This window comes from Tamandua tetradactyla, chromosome 8 (genome assembly GCF_023851605.1).
Source record: "Tamandua tetradactyla isolate mTamTet1 chromosome 8, mTamTet1.pri, whole genome shotgun sequence".
Taxonomy (NCBI): Eukaryota; Metazoa; Chordata; class Mammalia; order Pilosa; family Myrmecophagidae; genus Tamandua; species Tamandua tetradactyla.
This window is the reverse complement of record NC_135334.1, coordinates 17,285,590-17,304,109: the sequence shown is the minus strand read 5'-3', so window position 1 is coordinate 17,304,109 and position 18,520 is coordinate 17,285,590. Positions and strand designations below refer to the sequence as shown.

General features: G+C 40.4%; 1 protein-coding gene across 2 annotated transcripts in view; it reads left to right on the top strand.

The window, feature by feature from the left end:
• GRAMD1B (GRAM domain containing 1B) overlaps positions 1–18,520 on the top strand; it is a 185,899-nt gene that overhangs the window by 42,258 nt on the left and 125,121 nt on the right. For both annotated transcript variants that reach the window (XM_077112619.1, XM_077112616.1), the window contains exon 2: positions 16,418–16,495. In XM_077112619.1, coding sequence (XP_076968734.1) covers positions 16,482–16,495 — 14 coding nt within the window. In that variant the 5' untranslated portion in view covers positions 16,418–16,481. The remainder of the gene's footprint in view (positions 1–16,417; positions 16,496–18,520) is intronic.

The following is an 18,520-nucleotide window of genomic DNA, read 5'->3' as shown; positions in this document are numbered from 1 at the left end:
GTAAGAGGGAATTATGGAGAAGGAACTTTAACTCATCATTTTAGCAGTTTTGATAAAGGGGCCAGGATCCAGTTGAATCTCCAAAATAATGTTTTGGGTTTTCTGTGGATAAAATGGCTTCTGGCTTGCATTGGGTTTGAAAATTCTGTATAGTTCATAGTTCCTTAGCACTTTCTTCTCTGATGGGGAAGCTCAGGATTGGGGGACAAAGGATTTTCCAAAGGCAAGGAACAGCACAGTTTATAGGGGAGGGAGGAACAGAGGAGCTGGCCTTTGAAACTCATTGCTCAAGATCTTGACCAGTCAAGTTCTGAGGAGCCACTTGGCTATCATATTTATCTCCTGAGTAAATTAAATGACCTCGTTAATTGAATTCACTCTCTTTAGAGTGCCAAAGATTTCACTATGAAAGCAAATAGTGGTTGGGGCCAAGAAGCTACTAGGATGTTGGAAACCAGAAAAAAAGCAAAGTGCTCCTTTAACTAAGAGCAAGCAATTGAAGAAAGTCTAAACTGCAATAATTCTCCTTGCTCAGTTTCTTCAGAACCCATTTGAGGAATAAAATGGGGTAAGTATAATTCTTTTAATTGCGTGTGATAAGAAGCTTACTATTTTGTGGGCAAGGGATTCTTAACCCTTTGTAAAAAAAAAACATCTTAGAACAGGTCATTGGAGAGAAGATATTTTTTTCTGTGTTCATTAGAGCTCAAGGCTTGGCACAAAATTTTGAACTCATAGATAATTCAGAGAAAAAAAATTGTACCCTTGGCCTTTAAAAATCTCTTCCTACTAGCCATTTTACCTATAATGTCTAATTGGAGAGCTGTGTCCTTTCCTGCCCATGGTCAGATGGAGATACTGCCAAGCATGACCTGCAGCTTTCTCCCACTGGATAACACACAGTTGGACCAGAACTTTTTTTCTTAGACTTTTAATTTGGAGATAATTTCATGCTTACAGAAAAGTTGCAAAAATAATACAAAAGCCATTCAGAGAATTCCAACAAATCCCTCACCAGATACACAGATCTACCAATTTTAACCCTTTGTCACATTTGCTGTATCATTCTTTCTCTAGCCATCTTTTTATCTATCAGTCTATTTGTCTATCTATCCATCCCTCTATCTCTCTATTAATCTTTTCTAAACACTGGTGTGCTGGGTTGAAAATATTATGTATCCCAGAAAAACTGTGTTTTAATTCTGACGCAATCTTGTGGACACAGCTGTTTCTCTTAATCCTAATTCAATGCTGTAGATTGGAAACTTCTGATTAGACTATCTCCACAGATATGTGATACACCCAATTATGGGCGTGACCTTTGATTAGATGGAGATGTGACTCCACCCATTCCAGGTGGGTCTTGATTAATTTACTGGAATGTTTTAAAAGAGGAAACATTTTGGAGAGAGTGGGAAATGACAGAAGCCTCAGAACCAACAGAGAGAGGAGATATAGACACTTGGAGAACAATTGCTTCAGAGAACAGAGATATGGATGTTTGGAGATGCTTGGATCCCAGCAGACATCACCATGAGATGTTAAGCTAGCCGGAAACTGGAGAGAATAAGGGAAGCTAAGAGATGAAAGCCAGCCCCAGAGAAGCAAAGTGAAAAACGCTGACAGGAACAGAGGCTAAAAGAAATGGAGCCCAGGAGCAAGGGACCAGCAGATGCCAGCGACGTGACTTCCCAGTTGACAGAGGTGTTCCTGACCCATCAACCTTTCTTTTTTTTTATTTATTTTTTATTAATTTTTAAAAAATATAACAACAAACAAACACAAACATGCCTACTATATGATCATTCCATTCTACATATATAATCAGTAATTCGCAATATCATCACGTAGTTCTATATTCATCATCATGATCATTTCTTAGAACATTTGTATCAATTCAGAAAAAGAAATAAAAAGAAAAAAATTCATACATACCATCCCCCTTACCCCTCCTTTTCATTGATCACTAGCATTTCTACTAAATTTATTTTAACATTTGTTCCCGCTATTATTTATTTTAATCCGTATGTTTTACTCGTCTGTCGAAAGGTAAATAAAAGGAGCATCAGACACAAGGTTTTCACAATCACACAGTCACATTGTGAAAGCTATATCCTTATACAATCATCTTCAAGAAACATGGCTACTGGAACACAACTCTACATTTTCAGCCATTGGCCTTTCTTGAGTGAAGGTAACCTTTTGTTTGTACCTTAATTTGGACACTTTCACTTCCTTAGAACTGTAAACTTGTGACTTATTAAATTCCTCTTTTGAAAAGCCTATCACATTTATCAAGTTCAAGAACTTTAACATTGGTATAAAGCTTTTTCATATGTCCAATAATGTCCTTTTGGGCCTTTGCTCCTCCATTATTAGATCTGGTCCAGGATCATGCATTGCGTTTAACTGTTATCTCTTTAGTTGCTTTTTTTTTCAATTGTGGAAGCTTAACCTTTCACAGCATAGCCTTTCCCATCTCAGCCATTCCCAAGCATACCGTGAGTGCAATTAATTACTTTCACAAGTGCTGTCCTATCCTCACTACCATCCCTTAGCAGAACTTTCCTATCATCCCAAACAGAAATCTTACCCCCATTATGCATTATCTCCTCAGTCCTCCTCCTGTCATCTTCACCTACCCTCCCATCCCTGCCACTGATAATCTTTACTTTCTGTCTCTTTGATTTAACATGTTCTAGCTGTTAAATATAAGTGGAGTTATGCAATAACTTTCCCTTTGTCTGACTTATTTCCCATAATATGATGTCTTCAAGGTTCATCCATCATGTAATGGCATGTAACAAAACTTCATTCCTCTTTTAAGGCTGAGTAACATTCCATTGTATGTATATATTGTATTTTGTTTATCCATTCATCAGCTGAGATGGATATTTGAGTTGTTTCCACCTTTTGGTTATTGTGAAAATGCTGCTCTGAGCATTGGTCTGCAAATATCTGTCCGAGTCCCTGCTTTCAGTTCTTTTAGATATATACCTGGATGTGGTATGCTGGTTTGAAACTATTATGTACCCCAGAAAAGCTGTTTTCATTCTGATCTAATCTTGTGGGGCCAGACCTGTTGTCTAGGGTGGAAATCTTTGATTAGATTGTTTCCATGGAGATGTAACATATCCAATTGTGGGTGTGGTCTTTTGATTAGATGGAGATGTGACTTCATCCAGTCAAGGTAGGTCTTGATTAGTTCACCAGAGTCCTTTAAAAGGGAAAACATTTTGGAGAAACCTCAGATGTGGACATAGACATAGACGTTTGGAAATGCAGAAGCCCCAGGAGATGCCAGGAGCTGAGAAGGCTGACAGAATCTAGATAGGAACCAGAGCCCACAGAGATGTGGACATTTGGAGATGCTTAGAGTGCTGACAGGGAGAGCAGATGCCTAGACGCCGGTGTTTGGAGATTTAGCCTGCAGATGTTGCCATGTGGGCTCCCATGAGATGCTAAGCAAGCCAGAACCCAGAGTTGTGTCCTGGAGGAGCTAAATAAAGTCCCACAGATGCTGAGAGAGAGGAAACCACAGGACTCAGAAGCTGGAAGCAATGAGAAACAAGGACCAGCAGATGTCAGCACACGTCTTCCCAGATGCACCTTTCTTGAGTCAAGGTATCTTTATCTGGATGCCTTAGTTTGAACATTTTTATAGTCTTAGAACTATAAACTTGTAACTTAATAAATTCCCTTTATAAAAACCAACCCATTTCTGGTATACTGCATTCTGGCGGCATTAGCAAACCAAAACTCTGGGTCACATGGCAGTTTTATGCTTAACTTTTTAAGGAACCACCAAACTCTTTTTACAGTGGCAGTACATTTTACATTCCAATTTGTATTTCTCTGCATCCTTGATAGCCTTTATTGTTTTCTATATTTTTAATAATAGACATTCTAGTGGGTATGAGGAGGTATCTCATTGTGGTTCTGACTTGCCTTACCCTAATGGCTAGTGATATTGAGCATTTTTTCATGAGCATTACTGGTCAAATGTATTTCTTCCTTGGAGAAATGTTTATTCGAGTCCTTTGCCCATTTTTAAATTGGGTTGTTTGCCTTTTTGTTATCTGACCAGGATTTTGGCCATGGGGTGTAGAAGAGGAGGTCTAGTGTTAGGTGGATACTGGTGGCTTTTCTTCTAGTGGCTAGTTTATTAGGAAGGTCCACATTCATCTAATTCGAGTTAGTATCTGCAGAGCCTAACACAATGCCTGAAAGGTAGCTGGTGGAAACATTGATGAATGAATGACATGTCAGGAATTCATACAACATGTCATTCATTCAGAATGTTGGGCTTCTTAGGTCATGAACCATGCCTTACTCACCTAGCATGGCCTAGCAGAGTGCCTTCAGTACAAGTGTTCAGGAAGTATTTTTTGATGAATAGAAAGGGAAAGTGTGATCTGTGTTGATTTGAGAGTACTCAGGAAGGTGTCTTTCTGGCCTGGCTCGGGGAGTACTCAGTGGAAGAGGAGACCTGGCTTGATAAAAATACAGGAAGAGAGGGGACTGCTGGGTAGATAGTAGCAGTCAAGGAACACTTCCCTGAGAAGGTAATAATTTTGAAGAAGATTAAAGCATTGAAAATCTCCTCAATGTTAGGTACCTATCTATGTATTTTATGGATTTTAATTTATTACTTGTCAAAATAGCCCAATAATAGAGATTATATGGGCTTCATCATAATGATGGAAATTGGGTAGGGTTGGTGGGAGAACCAAGATTTGAATTCAGATAGTTTAAGACTGGAGCCCTCATGCTTAACCCCAATGCTACACTTTTTTCTCACAGGAATTAGTGAAACCAAAAAGGATGTAGAGAAGAGGACATGCCAGGCATGGAGAATGGCATATTCAAAGACAAAGAAAGGTTGTAGGGTTGAAGTGAAGTCTTGGAGTGGAGATAAGAGATGAGGGACCTGGAAAGGCATACAGCAGTCAGATCAGGAAGGCTTTTATTGCTCAGCTAAGGGGGTTGAACTTTGTTTTGCAATTATTAGAAGCCTGAATGATCTTAAGCTGGAAGGAGAGGCATGCTCAAATCTGCCTTTCATTGATGTCTCAGTTGTAGAGGATAGACGGGAGTGGGGCCAGATTGGCAACAGTTTGAAAAGCACTTTGGAACTTATTAAAGTAACCCTGGCTAGAAGTGATGAGAGCTTGGCCGAGGCAGTACGGGTGATTAAGGGAGCATGGATGGATTTGGAGATAGTAAGGAAGTAGAATCTGTACAACTTGAAGGGAAATTGGATGTGGGGTACATTTCTCTTTCAATGAGTCTTTACTTGTGGAGTACAAAGAGAGTAGAAAAAGATGATGAATTAAGTATTGGACATGTTGGGTGTGAGATTCTCTTGGGACAGTCAAAAGAGTTCAACAACACTGCAAATTTATAGTAATAATAATATAAAAGTACTAACATTGGGGCAGGCACTTATGACTTGCTAATAAACATTGCTAGAGGTTTTGTATTAATTATCTCATTTAATTCTCATAACACATGAGGGAACAGGGATGTAGGGAGAGGTTGAATAATCTGCTCTGAACTACTCAGACAACAGAGCTGAAACTCAAATCCTGGGTTTGATCTTGAAACTGCTAATGTCAATACCATCCAATAAAACTTTCTGTTATGATAGAAATATTCTGTATCTGCACTGTTCAATATGGAAGCCACTAGTCACATGTGGCTACTTAGTACTTGAAATGTGACTCATGCAACTAAGGAACTGAATTTCTTATCAATTTAAATTTAAATAGACATCTGTATCTGGTGGCTGTATTGGACAGCTCAGGACTCAGTTGTCTTTAGAAGTCATCAGCATGGCCATCATAGTCAAAGCCTTGTATGTGGGCTTTGTATTGCCTCAAAGAGTGTGTATTGCAGTGAATTTGAAGCTTTTATGGTCCTATTTGAGAATTGGATGAGAACTCTCCCCTTCCACCTCTTATTAACATGTGTTTCAGTTTGCCAAAGCTACTAGAATGCAATATACCAGAAATGGGTTGGCTTTTACAATGGGGATTTATTAACTGATAATTTACAATCCAAGTCAAGGCATCAGCAGTATGATACCTGGACTTGGAAGAGAGGCTGCAGGCATCCAGGGCACCTCTGTCGCATGGGAAGGCACATAGCTGGCATTTGCTGGTCCTTTGCTCCCTGGTTTCTTGTTTTCAGCTTCTGGTACCATTGCCTTCTCTCTGAGCTTCTGTGGGTCCTCTCTTAGCTTCTCTGGGGCTTTTCTCTGTGAGCTTCTCTTAAATTCAGCTCTTTGCTTCTCTGGGGCATCCCTGAGCTCTTATTCTCTCATAACGGACTCTAGTAAAAGGATTAAGACCCACCTGGAATTGGCTGGGTCACATCTCAATTGAAATAACCTAACCAAAGGCTCTACCTATAATAGGTCTGTTCCCACAGGAATGGGTTAAAGGAGGGTAGCCTTTTCTGGAGTACTTAACGGCTTCAAAGCAACACAATGTACACTATTGTATAATATTTAATAACAATTTCAGAAGTCCAGGGACCTTAGGTTAGGGAGTCCTGCAATAACGCTGGATGGAACACGACAGAATGTGTAGTCTATGAGAGCTGAGACCTTGCCTTCATGTTTACTTCTCTATACCCTGCATTTAGACTCTAGAACAATGCCTAGTAGGTAGTTTAAACAATGAGTGACTGACCTACCCCTGGGAAACATTTAAGTGTCAAGAAGAAGAGTTCATATTAAAAAAAAAAAAGAAGAGTTCATAAAGCTCTTCAAAAAATGAGAGAAAAATAGAGATACAGGACAAAACCAAGAACCAGAAAAGGGTGGTGTCATAGAAGTTAAGAAGAGTGAAGTTTCAAAAGTAGAAATAATCATCCATGACAAATCTGCCTAGATGGCTGTTTTTGCTTGCTAGGCTGCCAAAATGCATTATACCTTTGTGTGACACCTAAGACACAGAGCTAGAGTTCTGTAGCTATTAAAGTCAGTATTACCTTATACAGCAACTGTTAAAAACACTGAAAAAGTGATCAGATTTGAATTAGAGAAATGAATGAAGTTGATCTGGCTAGGACTAAGGTAAATCAGACTAAAGGGTAAAGGATGATATTGACTGTATTTTAAAATTTCAACTTTTGTGTGAGACCAAAGGACCCTTGATATTGGGACTTGCCATTATGAAACTTATTCCTTCAAGGATAGGTTAAGCCTACTTATGATAATGTTTCAGAGTCCCCCCTAGAGAACCTCTTTCATTGCTCAGATGTGGCCTCTCTCTCTAAGCCAGCTCTGCAGGTGAGCTCACTGCTCTCCCCACTACATGGGACCTGACTACCGTGGGTATAAATCTCCCTGGCAATGTGGGACAGAACTCCCGGGGATGAGTCTGGACCTGGCATCATGGGAGTGAGAAAGCCTTCTTGACCAAAAGGGGGAAGAGAAATGAAACAAAATAAAATTTTGATGGCTGAGAGATTTCAAATAGAGTTGATAGGTCATTCTGGAGGTTATTCTTATGCAGTATATAGATATACCTTTTCAGTTTTTGGTGTATTGAAGTAGCTAGAGGGAAATACCTGAAACTGTTGAACTGTAATCCAGTAGTCTTGATTCTTGAAGATGATTGAATAAGTATAGAGCTTTTAAGATGTCTCCATGTGAGTGTAAAAAAGCCTTGTGATTGACACTCCCTTTATCCAGTAAATGGGCAGATGAGTAAGAATACAAAAAGACTAAATACATAAATAATAGGGGGTAGGGTGGTATCAGATGTTTTGTGTATTCTTTTTTGCTTTTGTTTTTATTCTTATTTTTATGGTTTTTGGAGTAATGAAAATATTAGAAAATCAATTGTAATGATGAATGCACAGCTTTATGATGATAGTGTGAACCGCTGATTATACACTTTAAGTGATTATATCTAAATTTTAAAAAAAAGAAGCAAAAAAGGAGTCTGATGGCTCTTCCACTTACCAGCTACTGTATCAACAAAGCCATTTATCATTTAGCTAATACAGCTACTCTATCTCTAATGTTTCCTGAATGTACAGTTACCAAACCGCTGGAAAAAAATTTTAAACGAATTACAAGTGCAAAAACAAAGTTTCATGGCACCTATTAGTAAAACCATTTGGGCTTGTTATTTTCTCTGTTGGAAGATTTTTAACTAATGCTTGCATTTCTAGGTTTTCAAATCTAATGCCATAAAATTGTCCATCATATTCTTTTCTTTTCTTTTTTTAAAAATCGCTGTCTACAGTTATGTCCCATTTTCATTTCTAATGCCATCCACTTGCACTTTCTCTTTTTTCTGTCATATATCATGTCAGATATTTGTCAAATTCATTGATCTTTTCCAAGGACTAACCTTTGACACTGTGGACCCACTTGACTTTTCTTATTTTCATGTTCATTAAATTCTGCTCTCATCATTATGTTTCCGTCAACGTTTTTTTTTTTTTGGCATGGGCAGTCACCAGGAAATGAATACTTTGCTCACTAATTTTCAATCTTTGTTTTCATGTAAAATAAGCATTTAATGCTATAAGAAATGCAATATACCAGAAATGGTTGACTCTTGCAGTGGGAATTGGTTAGCTTACAAGCTTGCAGTTCTGAGTCTGTGAAGATGACTAAATCAGGCATCGGCAGGTGATGCTTTCTCCCTGAAGACCTGCTGCAGGTGGTCCTGGGCTCCTCGATAGCATGGCTGCATCTGCTGCTCTCTCCTTTCACAGCTGGGTTTCACCACCTTCAGCGTCTGGCCTTCCCTCTATTTCTGTGGCTTTCTTTCTCAGCTTCCAGGGCTTTCTCCCTGTTTGCCCGAATGCCATTCTCTCATATCAGTCTCCAGTACAAGTCAAAGAGTTAAGACCCACCCTGAATGAAGTGGTTCACATCTTAAGATCCTACTCACCAAAAGCTCCTGCTGACAATAGGTCTACACCCGCAGGAATAGATTAAGTTTAAGAACATACTTTTCTGGGGACCTTAAAGCCTATAATGGTTAAAGAAGATTAGGATTTAATGGTTGTCTTTGGCTTCAGCTGGAAAGGAGGTTCTCGGTGATAAAACCCAGGAGTGATGGCGTTGGGGCTTAGATTGCAGTGGGTGAATTAGTGACACAGTGGGTGAAGGGTGTAGACACATTGAGTGTAAAGTCCAATGGGACTCATTCCTAGAATCACCGGGAAGCTTTTTAAAAATACGCATTACTGAAAAGGTTCAGATTCTGATTTAGTAAGGGTGGAGAAGGGCCAAGGAATCTACTCATGAACTTCTTCTGATATGATTTTTGACTAATGTTTGACAATCACCAAGCTGTGTATTCTTTCAGTAAAGTAGCCGCAGGGAAGAAAAAACAAAGGAGTTGAGAGCGTGTTTTTTTTTTTTTTTTAAGACAAGAGATTCATAGGACCTGTTGAGAGGCAAAAAAAGAAAAGAACAAAATTATTGCATAGAAAAGTATTAGTAAGTTGTAATGAGTTAGAGAGATATTAATAGGATTCTGAATCCCTGCATCTTTGGTCAGCTACTCATCCCTTTGCAGAATCCCAAGGGAGCCATTATGCAGAAGCAGTCCTACTAACTTTGAAGACAAATGATCAGTTTTCACCTCTGAGCTGTTGTTTTCTAAGTAGTATTTGAGAATATTCCAGACAGGTGGTGTAAGATGCAGAGAGTCATTGGCAGTGCCCTCAAATCACATCTGTCTGTTTACAGATCTAATAGTTTGCTATTATTAGATTTTCCCATAGTTGCTTGCCAGGTGACAAACGGAAGCTATTCACCTTTATTCCCAACTTCGCTACCTGCCTTTGGCACCCTGCCCCCAGACACCTTTCCTACTTAAACTGAAATTGTCAAGTCCAGAGTCAACTGAAGTGCAGAGATAATTCAGCATGAAAACAGCCAACTCGGTGATTTTGTGGCCATGCTTTCAGGCAGAGGTTAGACCAGTTCATTGGTTCCCAGTGTTTTTGCAACTATGGATCTTTTTTTATCATCTTTCTCCTGTGCATCTGCTAATGTTATATGTGTAAATAATAAGTGCTATTGATATCTCGTAGTCTGTGCTGCACTTACTGAGGGCCAGGCACTGCCCTAGATACTTTCTGTCGATCATTTCACCATTTCTGATCCTCACTGGAATCGTTTAAGACATCACATGTTACCCACATGTGATGCTTAGAGAAGTTGCGTAATTTGCCCAACATCAGCCTGCTAAATGGCAGAATGAGGACTAGAATTTGTATTTCCCTGACTCCAAATCCTGAGCTCAGGACCTGGAATTGGATTATTCACAACTTAATCCTCAACACGATTCTATTAATGCTATTTCATTCTCCCATTTTTCAGATAAGGAAACAGAGTAAGAGAGGACAAGTGACTTGGTTATAGGACTACTAAGAAGCAGAGCCGGATTCACCCCAGCCCGGTCTGTCTTCGTGCTATTTCTACTATGTCCCAGTGCCCAAAATACTTTACTTCCCCATTTTTATTACTTGAAGACATATATAACTGTCACTCTGAGCCTTTTTTTTCTAACTTTTTTTATTGTATAATATAACATATATACAAAGCAGAGAAAGAAAAAAGGTATCATTTTCGAAGAACTCTTCAACAAGTAGTTTCAGGACAGATCCTGAGCCTTTGTTTTTTTATCGTTTTTTTATTGTGAAATATAACATATATACAAAAGAGTAATAAATTTCCGAGTACATTTTAACAAATAGTTATAGAACAGCTTTTAAAGTTTGGTATGGTTTACAGTTCCACAATTTTTCATTTTTCTTCTAGCTGCTCCAAGACACTGGAGACCAAAAGAAATATCAATATAATGATTCAGCAGTCATACTCATTGGTTAAATACTATCTTCTCTCTTATACTCCTCTTTCTCCTTTTTTTTTGCCTTTTTGTGAAAAATAACATATATACAAAAAAGCAATCAATTTCAAACTACATCACAACAATTAATTGTAGAACAGATTTCAGAGTTTGGTATGGGTTACAGTTCCACAGTTTTAGGCTTTTACTTCTAGCTGCTCTAAGGTGCTGGAAACTAAAAGAAATATCAATATAATGATTCAGCACTCATTTGTTAAACCCGATCTTCTCTGTATAACCACTCTGAGCCTTTTGAACCTTCCAATTTGCATGACATAGTTGCTCCTAACATCTTAGAGGGCTCTGATTGCAGCCAAAAGCAAAAGCAGGTAATAAATTAACCTACACGGCCTTCTGTGGATAAAAGTACAATTTCCATTAAGTTCTGGAAATACTGAATCACTGCTTGGAGCCAACTGGCTCTCTCAACACCCTGTCTAGGTTTAAAAGGCTGTGATTTTTTTTGGCTTGGCTGGTAGAGCAAGAGCTGTTTCTAGTTATGAAACACTTACTCAGAAAGCACTTGCCCAATCCTGTCTCCTTAGCAATAAAGCTGTACCTTCCGGAGGGCAAAAGGACACCTTCCCGGCAGCTTGTGGGTTTAGCCTGTACTTTCTTCACGTGTCCTTCCAGGTAGGGGGAGGGAGGAATAGAGAGCTGCGGAACCGTGGGGATTTACCCAGCCTGCATGGCTGAGATTACCGGACATGTCAGCATTCTGGGGTGTGCTTTGGCTCAGGTTACAAACATGTTCCTCCCCAGCCCTTCCCAATGCTGTTGGTGTTAATACGACCTTTTGGAATAAGCTCCCAGCGCTGGCATGCTGGTGGAGAACTAAGCCAGGCTTTCAGATTGGATTTGTTTCAGTGAAATTCAGGAACAGCCCTGGATTTAAACAGCTTCCCTACCTTATTTAATAACCTAGTCTAGAATTTCAAAGTTTACTTTATTCAGTGGTTTCTATCTGATGCTTGAATATTCAGCGGGAGGAATTTAAGTCATCCTTTTTCTTTCTCTAGCTGTCTTGGTGGAACAGGTAACAGTTGCTTATAAGCACAAGTTCCCTTCATTGCAGTGTTAAGTCACCTTTAGGTCATCTGGTGCTCATGTGAAGTCACTCCAAATCCTTATTTAGAACTTTTTTTAAAAAAAATCAGGCTCTCAGACAGTCTCGTGTTAATGTCCTCTTCTGGACTTCCTCCAAGTTCTCAACTTCCTCAAGCTGGAGAACCCAGGCTGGACACCCTGTCCCACCAGGGCCCTGATTGCTCTGGAGGGAATGAGGATGTTGCCTGTGGCATCCGGGCATTCCACACTCCTCTGTAAGCACCTAGGATGGGGCTTGCTTTTATTAGGCCCTCTGGATACCGGAAGATCAGCTGTGGAACAAGGTGAGCTGCCTTGGTGGCTGGGCAACCTGGATCATCCAAAAAGGCTCATCCAAGGGGAGAGCTGAAAGGGCAAACTTGGCTCAACAATATTATTTCATGGGGAGTGGAGGAGTAGTTGACATCCCTATAGCTTATTTAAGACTGCTGAAGAACAAGTCTAAAAAATGGGAGGAGAGAGGGTCTGGAGGAATAAGGGTCCTCTCCACCCCTCAGCCTCCTGCTACCGTGGATTTATCTGCAGTCCCTCCTGCTCAGCATTCACATCTCTGACATGTTTTCTGAAAGCTCCAAGCAAAGGTGCCCGTCACCTGCACCTTGTCCATCCTGCACAAGTTGAAGCATCACAACACTTGTGCCTTCTTGACAGTGAACTCCTTGCTGGGAGGGACCATATCTTCCTCACCTTTCCATCCCCACTGGTCCATGATAAATGCTTGTTATATGAAGCTGAACTAGACCACCTTTTTCCTTCATTTCTACTTGTCCTGAGTCTATCTAATTTCAAGTGTCAGTGTGAAAACCTCGTTGTTGAGACTCTCTTCTCTCACTAGCCCAGAAGGAAATGATCTTTCTCTATTCTCTGTAGCAGTTTTTTTTAACTTGAAAAACAGTGGCTTTTTTTAGATAGGAGGCTATTGATTTTGCATGGTAAGAAGCCTTGAGATAGCCTAGTCCAAGTCCAGCTGCTCAAGAATGTCATCTGGGATCTAGGTTCCTGCTGACTTCCTCTGTGCCATTCTTAGCAGATGATTTTCTATTTTTGGCTGCAAGATGACTGCTGTACCTCCATCCATCAATATTCTTTTCAACTGGAAGAAAGAGGTAGGACCCAAAACTTGGTCTTTGTAGTTGAGAAGGGAAATCCTTCCCTGGAGACTTCCATGTACAATCATTGATCAGAATTGTGTCCCATGTCCTCTAAAGCTGAAAAGTAGTTATAAGAGGATTTGGAAGGGCGTTGAGTCAGCTTGCTACTTACTCCTGTCACAGTTCTTTTGCTTGTTTTAGTTAGTTTAATCAATATTACCACAATACAAATTTAGGAACCAGGACTTAAGGATCTTTAGTAAATTCCTTGAAGTCAGCCAGCAAACTGAAGCCATAGGACCTGAGTTTGAATCTAGAACTCCTCAAATCAAAGGCCATGTGCTTCCAGTCACTCCTTGCTGTACTTCCTTGTACCTTAAAAAAAAAATCTAGACCGTGTAACAGCGACAGAAATTCTATTATACCGTAGCATGTGAAAATCATTTGAAATTCTAATTATGAGGGATGTGATTTTTTCATGGTCTATGCATACATGTATGTACATGCATTAAGTAAAATGCATAACATCATCCTGAAAATACAACCCTTGAAGAGGTTAATGTTTTCTGTTTTGCCAGCTTTATTTCATAGTAAAATCGTAGGGAAAGAGACATTGCTGGTGAACCAATGACAAAGAAGAGCTTAAAAAAAAAGTTGTGTTTAAGATCTGCAGACAACTCTGGAGAGAAAAAAAATGTCTTTTTGCTAAAAAAAAATGTGTGGAAGTGAGGACTTTTCCTGTGGCACTTAATATGTACTTCTTAGAGTTACCATGTTCTCCTTTTAAAGGTGGTTATTTATACTGAGTCTTCCTTTCTGGATTTAAACACCTTGAGAGAACGTTGTCTGATTCATGTCTTTATTTTCATAACCCACCTTATGCATAATAATGATAACTAGTGTTATGCAGTGGTTGATATGTGCCAGGCACTATTCTCCAAACTTCACCTATATTACTTCTTTAACCTTCCCGATAACCTAACATGGTAAGAACTGTAATGAAAGGAAATAGGTATCATTTTGTAGGTAGGGAAAGTGATGTTAACTCACTCGCTAGTCAATGGAGAAGGTTGGCTTCAGACCCAGGCAGCATGTTGTAGCATCTAGGCTCTTAACCACTGCCTCGATGCGACCACACAGTGGCATTATATAAATACTAGGGGGGTGTATGCACATTGCTATTTCTTCATTATTTAATACCAGTAAACAGCTTGAAGGTGATTCGTTGTGGCATTCAGATCCACCATCTGAACTGTTGTTTTCTAAGCAATGGGAAAGCCAGAAGGGGTTGCAAAAAGGTGGGTCCTTGTTCTGGTTTCTGAAGCTCTGGATTGGTTTGCCTTGTTGTAAGCGGTTCTGGTATGCAAGCCCACAGTGCCACCTGGTGGGTTCACTTCCTTATATCCGCTCAGAATTACTTTTCCGAAATCTTGGTACATTGTTTTCTTCTGGGAGCACCCTTTATCAGCTCAGCTTTAAAGTTTAATTGCTAAGGGGAGGGTAGGTAGTAGGGAGGACCAGCCCATCCTGGCTCAGAGTCAGGTTCCACCTCTGCCTTGGAGAAGAGACTGTGACTGTGACGCTGATCATGGTCACTGGGTCGGCTGAGCCCCGTTGGCTGTAGATGGTGTCAAACCTGGGGCTCCCAAACACCCTCCTCCTTTTCCTCCCTCTGTGCTGCCAGTGGTATAGACTGGTTTTCCTCTCTCAACCAGTGTTCTTTGGTCTGCCTGCTGGATATACTATTTATCCCAGGTTGTGTTTATAAGAGGTTTGCTTGATGTGTATAAGATGTCAGTTCTAATGTAAGAAACACAATAGGTCAACGAAATTGTAGTGAAATTTTGTAATAAGGTATTATAAATTGGTAAATCTCTCAGAACAAGCCAAGTGGGAGTGATGGGCATTCCTCCATAATGAGCAAGAGGCAGAGAAGTTCTTTGTGGAAAGCATCCCTCTTAAAGGAACAAGAAGAAGATAGCATACAAGTCCAAGCAACTGGAGACTTTGTGTATGGCACTACTCTGATGTCTAGTGTATGTGTGTGTGTGTGTTGAAAATTTTGATATATCTTGCTTTAAGATCATTTACTTCTTGCTGGAAGGACATAAGAGCATGATTATGGCTGTGACCACAAAAAAGTCGTAAGCTTTTTTGGTTGAGCGCAAACAGGCAGTGGAGCAATCACTTACCCTGGAAGATTGTTCAAAGAGTTTGAGGTCTACTGAGGATCTAATCTAAAGAATGCAGTCTACAGAGATCAATACATCTTACTGTGGTGAACAGTCTACCAGGAAGAGGAAACAATTCTGGCTGTGCTGGAGCCTTGATTATAGAGACATTTATGGTAATGGGAATTTATCATTAATAGAATCTGTGTAAAGCAAGGGTTGGCAGAATTTGAATGCCATATCATTTCCATGTGTCACAAAATATTATTCCTTTAAAATACTTTTTCAACCATTTAGAAATGTAAAAACCATTCTTAGCACCAGGGGCTGTACACAGGTGGCTCCAGATCTGATTCTCGGGCTGTAGTTTATTGACTCCTGATCTAAACTATCAGGTGCTTGGAGGAGTTAATAGTTAGCATCTATTAAAAGTATATGTTCATCAACTATATGATCAGTTAGTGTAAGGAGGTATCCAAGCAGCTTTTCTTTCTCTCCAGTGAGCCTAGAGTGAAGATGGAAGACAGTTAAATTTCACGTTACCAAAATGTAAGGCAAATTAAAGATCTGTGGTTGTGAACCTATGCTACAGAATCTTCTTCCTCCAGGACCTTAAGGAGCAGAGGAGTTCCTCCCTTTATTCCCTCTTTAGCCTCTCACCCCCGTCAGCCTTCTGTGGAGGCAGAGAAACAGACCAGTCAACCCGACCCCATCAAGTCTTTTGTCTTACTGGGATTTCCTCCCCTCTCCCCGAATTGCACCCTCTGTGTGAGTCACTGGGCGTAATGGGTGAGGTTGAGGAAGAACAGGGCAGTTGTCCTGTCGTGGAGATTAAGAGGCCCAGGTTCAGAGAAGGCCGGAGACACTTACTTGTTGAGATCTAAGCAGGGTGAACCACGGCGGCAGGTCAGTATCCAGCTCTTCTCTCTGGTTAGTAACAGATAGTAGCAGGTGTGATGAGTGGGATTTTCACCAAGTTTGTGTCATTGCCCATGTCCATTGTCTGTCAATGCACTCTTTATGCTACACTTGCTTGGGGGAACATGTATCTTTAAAGTGTTGTAACCCGATTTCTTTGTCTCGTTGAAGTCTAAACGGCTCCCCGAGGGTTGAGAAAGAAGCTGAACTTTAACGGTTCATATCCTGTGTCTTTCCTCAGCAGCCAGCAGAGCAGCCAGCAAAGCAGCCACGACGATGACTCGAGCAGGTTCCTGAGTCCTCAAATGCGGGAAGAAAGGTAGGAGTCAAATGAGGAGGGACAGCCTGGATGCAAAGATGGCAGGGATTGGGTGGAACGTGTGGTTAAGAGTACATTCCTATTGGGTGCCTGAGCTGTGGGCAACTGAAGGGAAATAGGAAACCGTCAGACCTCTGTGTTGACAGACTAACTGGCAAGACAGGACGTCCACTCAGGAAACAAGAGGGAATAACACAGAGGGTCCAATTCTAAAGGTGCTTGGAGTTCATCAAGGGGAGAAGTCGGTATATGGGAAACCAAATATGTTGGGAAGACTTCATGGTGGGCTCAGGACTTGAGCTACTCCATAAGGTTTGTGTGTGGTCTGGATCAGGAGGGAAAAGGGTGTTTTGTGCCTGAGGAAAGTTGTGAGGGCTGGATGGCATATGCGGCATCAGGAGGCACTAGAACACCAGAGTGCTTGAACTGGATGTTAGAGATGAGTAGAGGATGAGGTTGGAAGTGTGGAGTGCAATGAGACTGTGGAGGCTCTGAATGCTAGCTTGAGGAGTTGAAGCACTCAGGATACACAGACCAGCCAGCCTCTGCTTCCTAGACTGCCTGTGGGATGCTGGGAAGTGTCAGGGTACAGTAGAGTGAGGGGGATCTGTTGTAGCAAGTTCAACTTCTGGGCCCAAAGAAAGTCGAATATTCTAAAGCTTTTTAACTGAAAAGGAGTCTCAGTTGGTATATCGTAGAGCTCAGCTTTTGGCCCCAGCCCTGTTTACCATTTTTATCAACAAGTTGGATGAAAAAGTAGAAGAGACCTTTCCCACATTTATTGTATTTATGGTGGTAACCCAGTGGAGAGGGAATGTAGACAACCTTGGATGAGAGAATCAAGTTTTGGTATTTTTCAAATATAACAATGGGTAGAAACCAACAAGGAGTTGTACCTTTAAAAAGGGAATGTGGTTATCATATATTTAGAGTAGAAAGGATTCATTTCTTAAGTGTAGGATTGCCATGAGGAGCTTAATCTGGCAGGATTTCATGTGAAGAAGAACTTGGAGGGTTTATTTACCAGCCAAATATACACCACTAATATGCACAAGTTCTCAACACTCTATGAAAGTGTTGAATTAATTACTGGGAGTGCAGTACATAGATTAAAAAACAAGCAAACTGGGTGGGCCACGGTGGCTCAGCAGGCGAGAATGCTCACCTGCCATGCCAGAGGACCTGGGTTCGATTCCTGGTGCCTGCCCATGTTTAAAAAAAAGTAAACAGAAAAAATAGTATAAAAAACAAGCAAACTTACAAGCAAACAAAAAACTGATTTCCTGGTAGCCTTTAATAGTGCAATCATACCTGGTGAATTATGCCCGGTTCTTTGGAAATGGATATTGTTGGAGCCCAGAAAAGAGTGATTAGTGTAACTGTATTATTAAAAAAGTTGGTAGAAGAAAAGGGGTTTGGCCTGAAAAGAGAAGATTAAGAATGACTATAACAGCACTCTTTAAATATCTGAAGAACTAAGAGACAGAATTAGAGGGATAGAAGTTAAATGACAAGGATTTCAGTTCAGGATAAGGAAGAATTTCTCTGTGATTAGAGACCTTCCAAGTAATATACAAGGTTATCCCCTCCATAGAAATGTTTGAGCTAGATGGTGTGTCATACAAGGGAATTTTGCCTTAGGTGAAAGCATGGGACCTTTCTAATCCTTATCTCTTTAGAGTATAAAGTCTTGAGAGCTCTTCCATAGTTCTCATTTTGTGCCCATGTTAACCAAAATTAACAGTTCAGCTGTCAGTTTAGAGAGAGACAAGAGCCCCCAAGAGGCAAAGACTAATCATTCTTGTGGAGATGTTTAATGGGTTATGCGCTGATCTGAACTCAGTCCCCTTAGTTCCTAGAGTGGTGACGCTGTCTTTGCAATGCTTTCTGGATTTTAGCAACCATATCGTAAAGTGAGAGGGCCATAGAATTCCTGTAGTACAACTCTTCTCCCAGTTCTTGTTGGCCAGACATCTCTGGTAAGTGTTCCATCCATTTCTGGTCATCACACCTATTTTTGCTCCT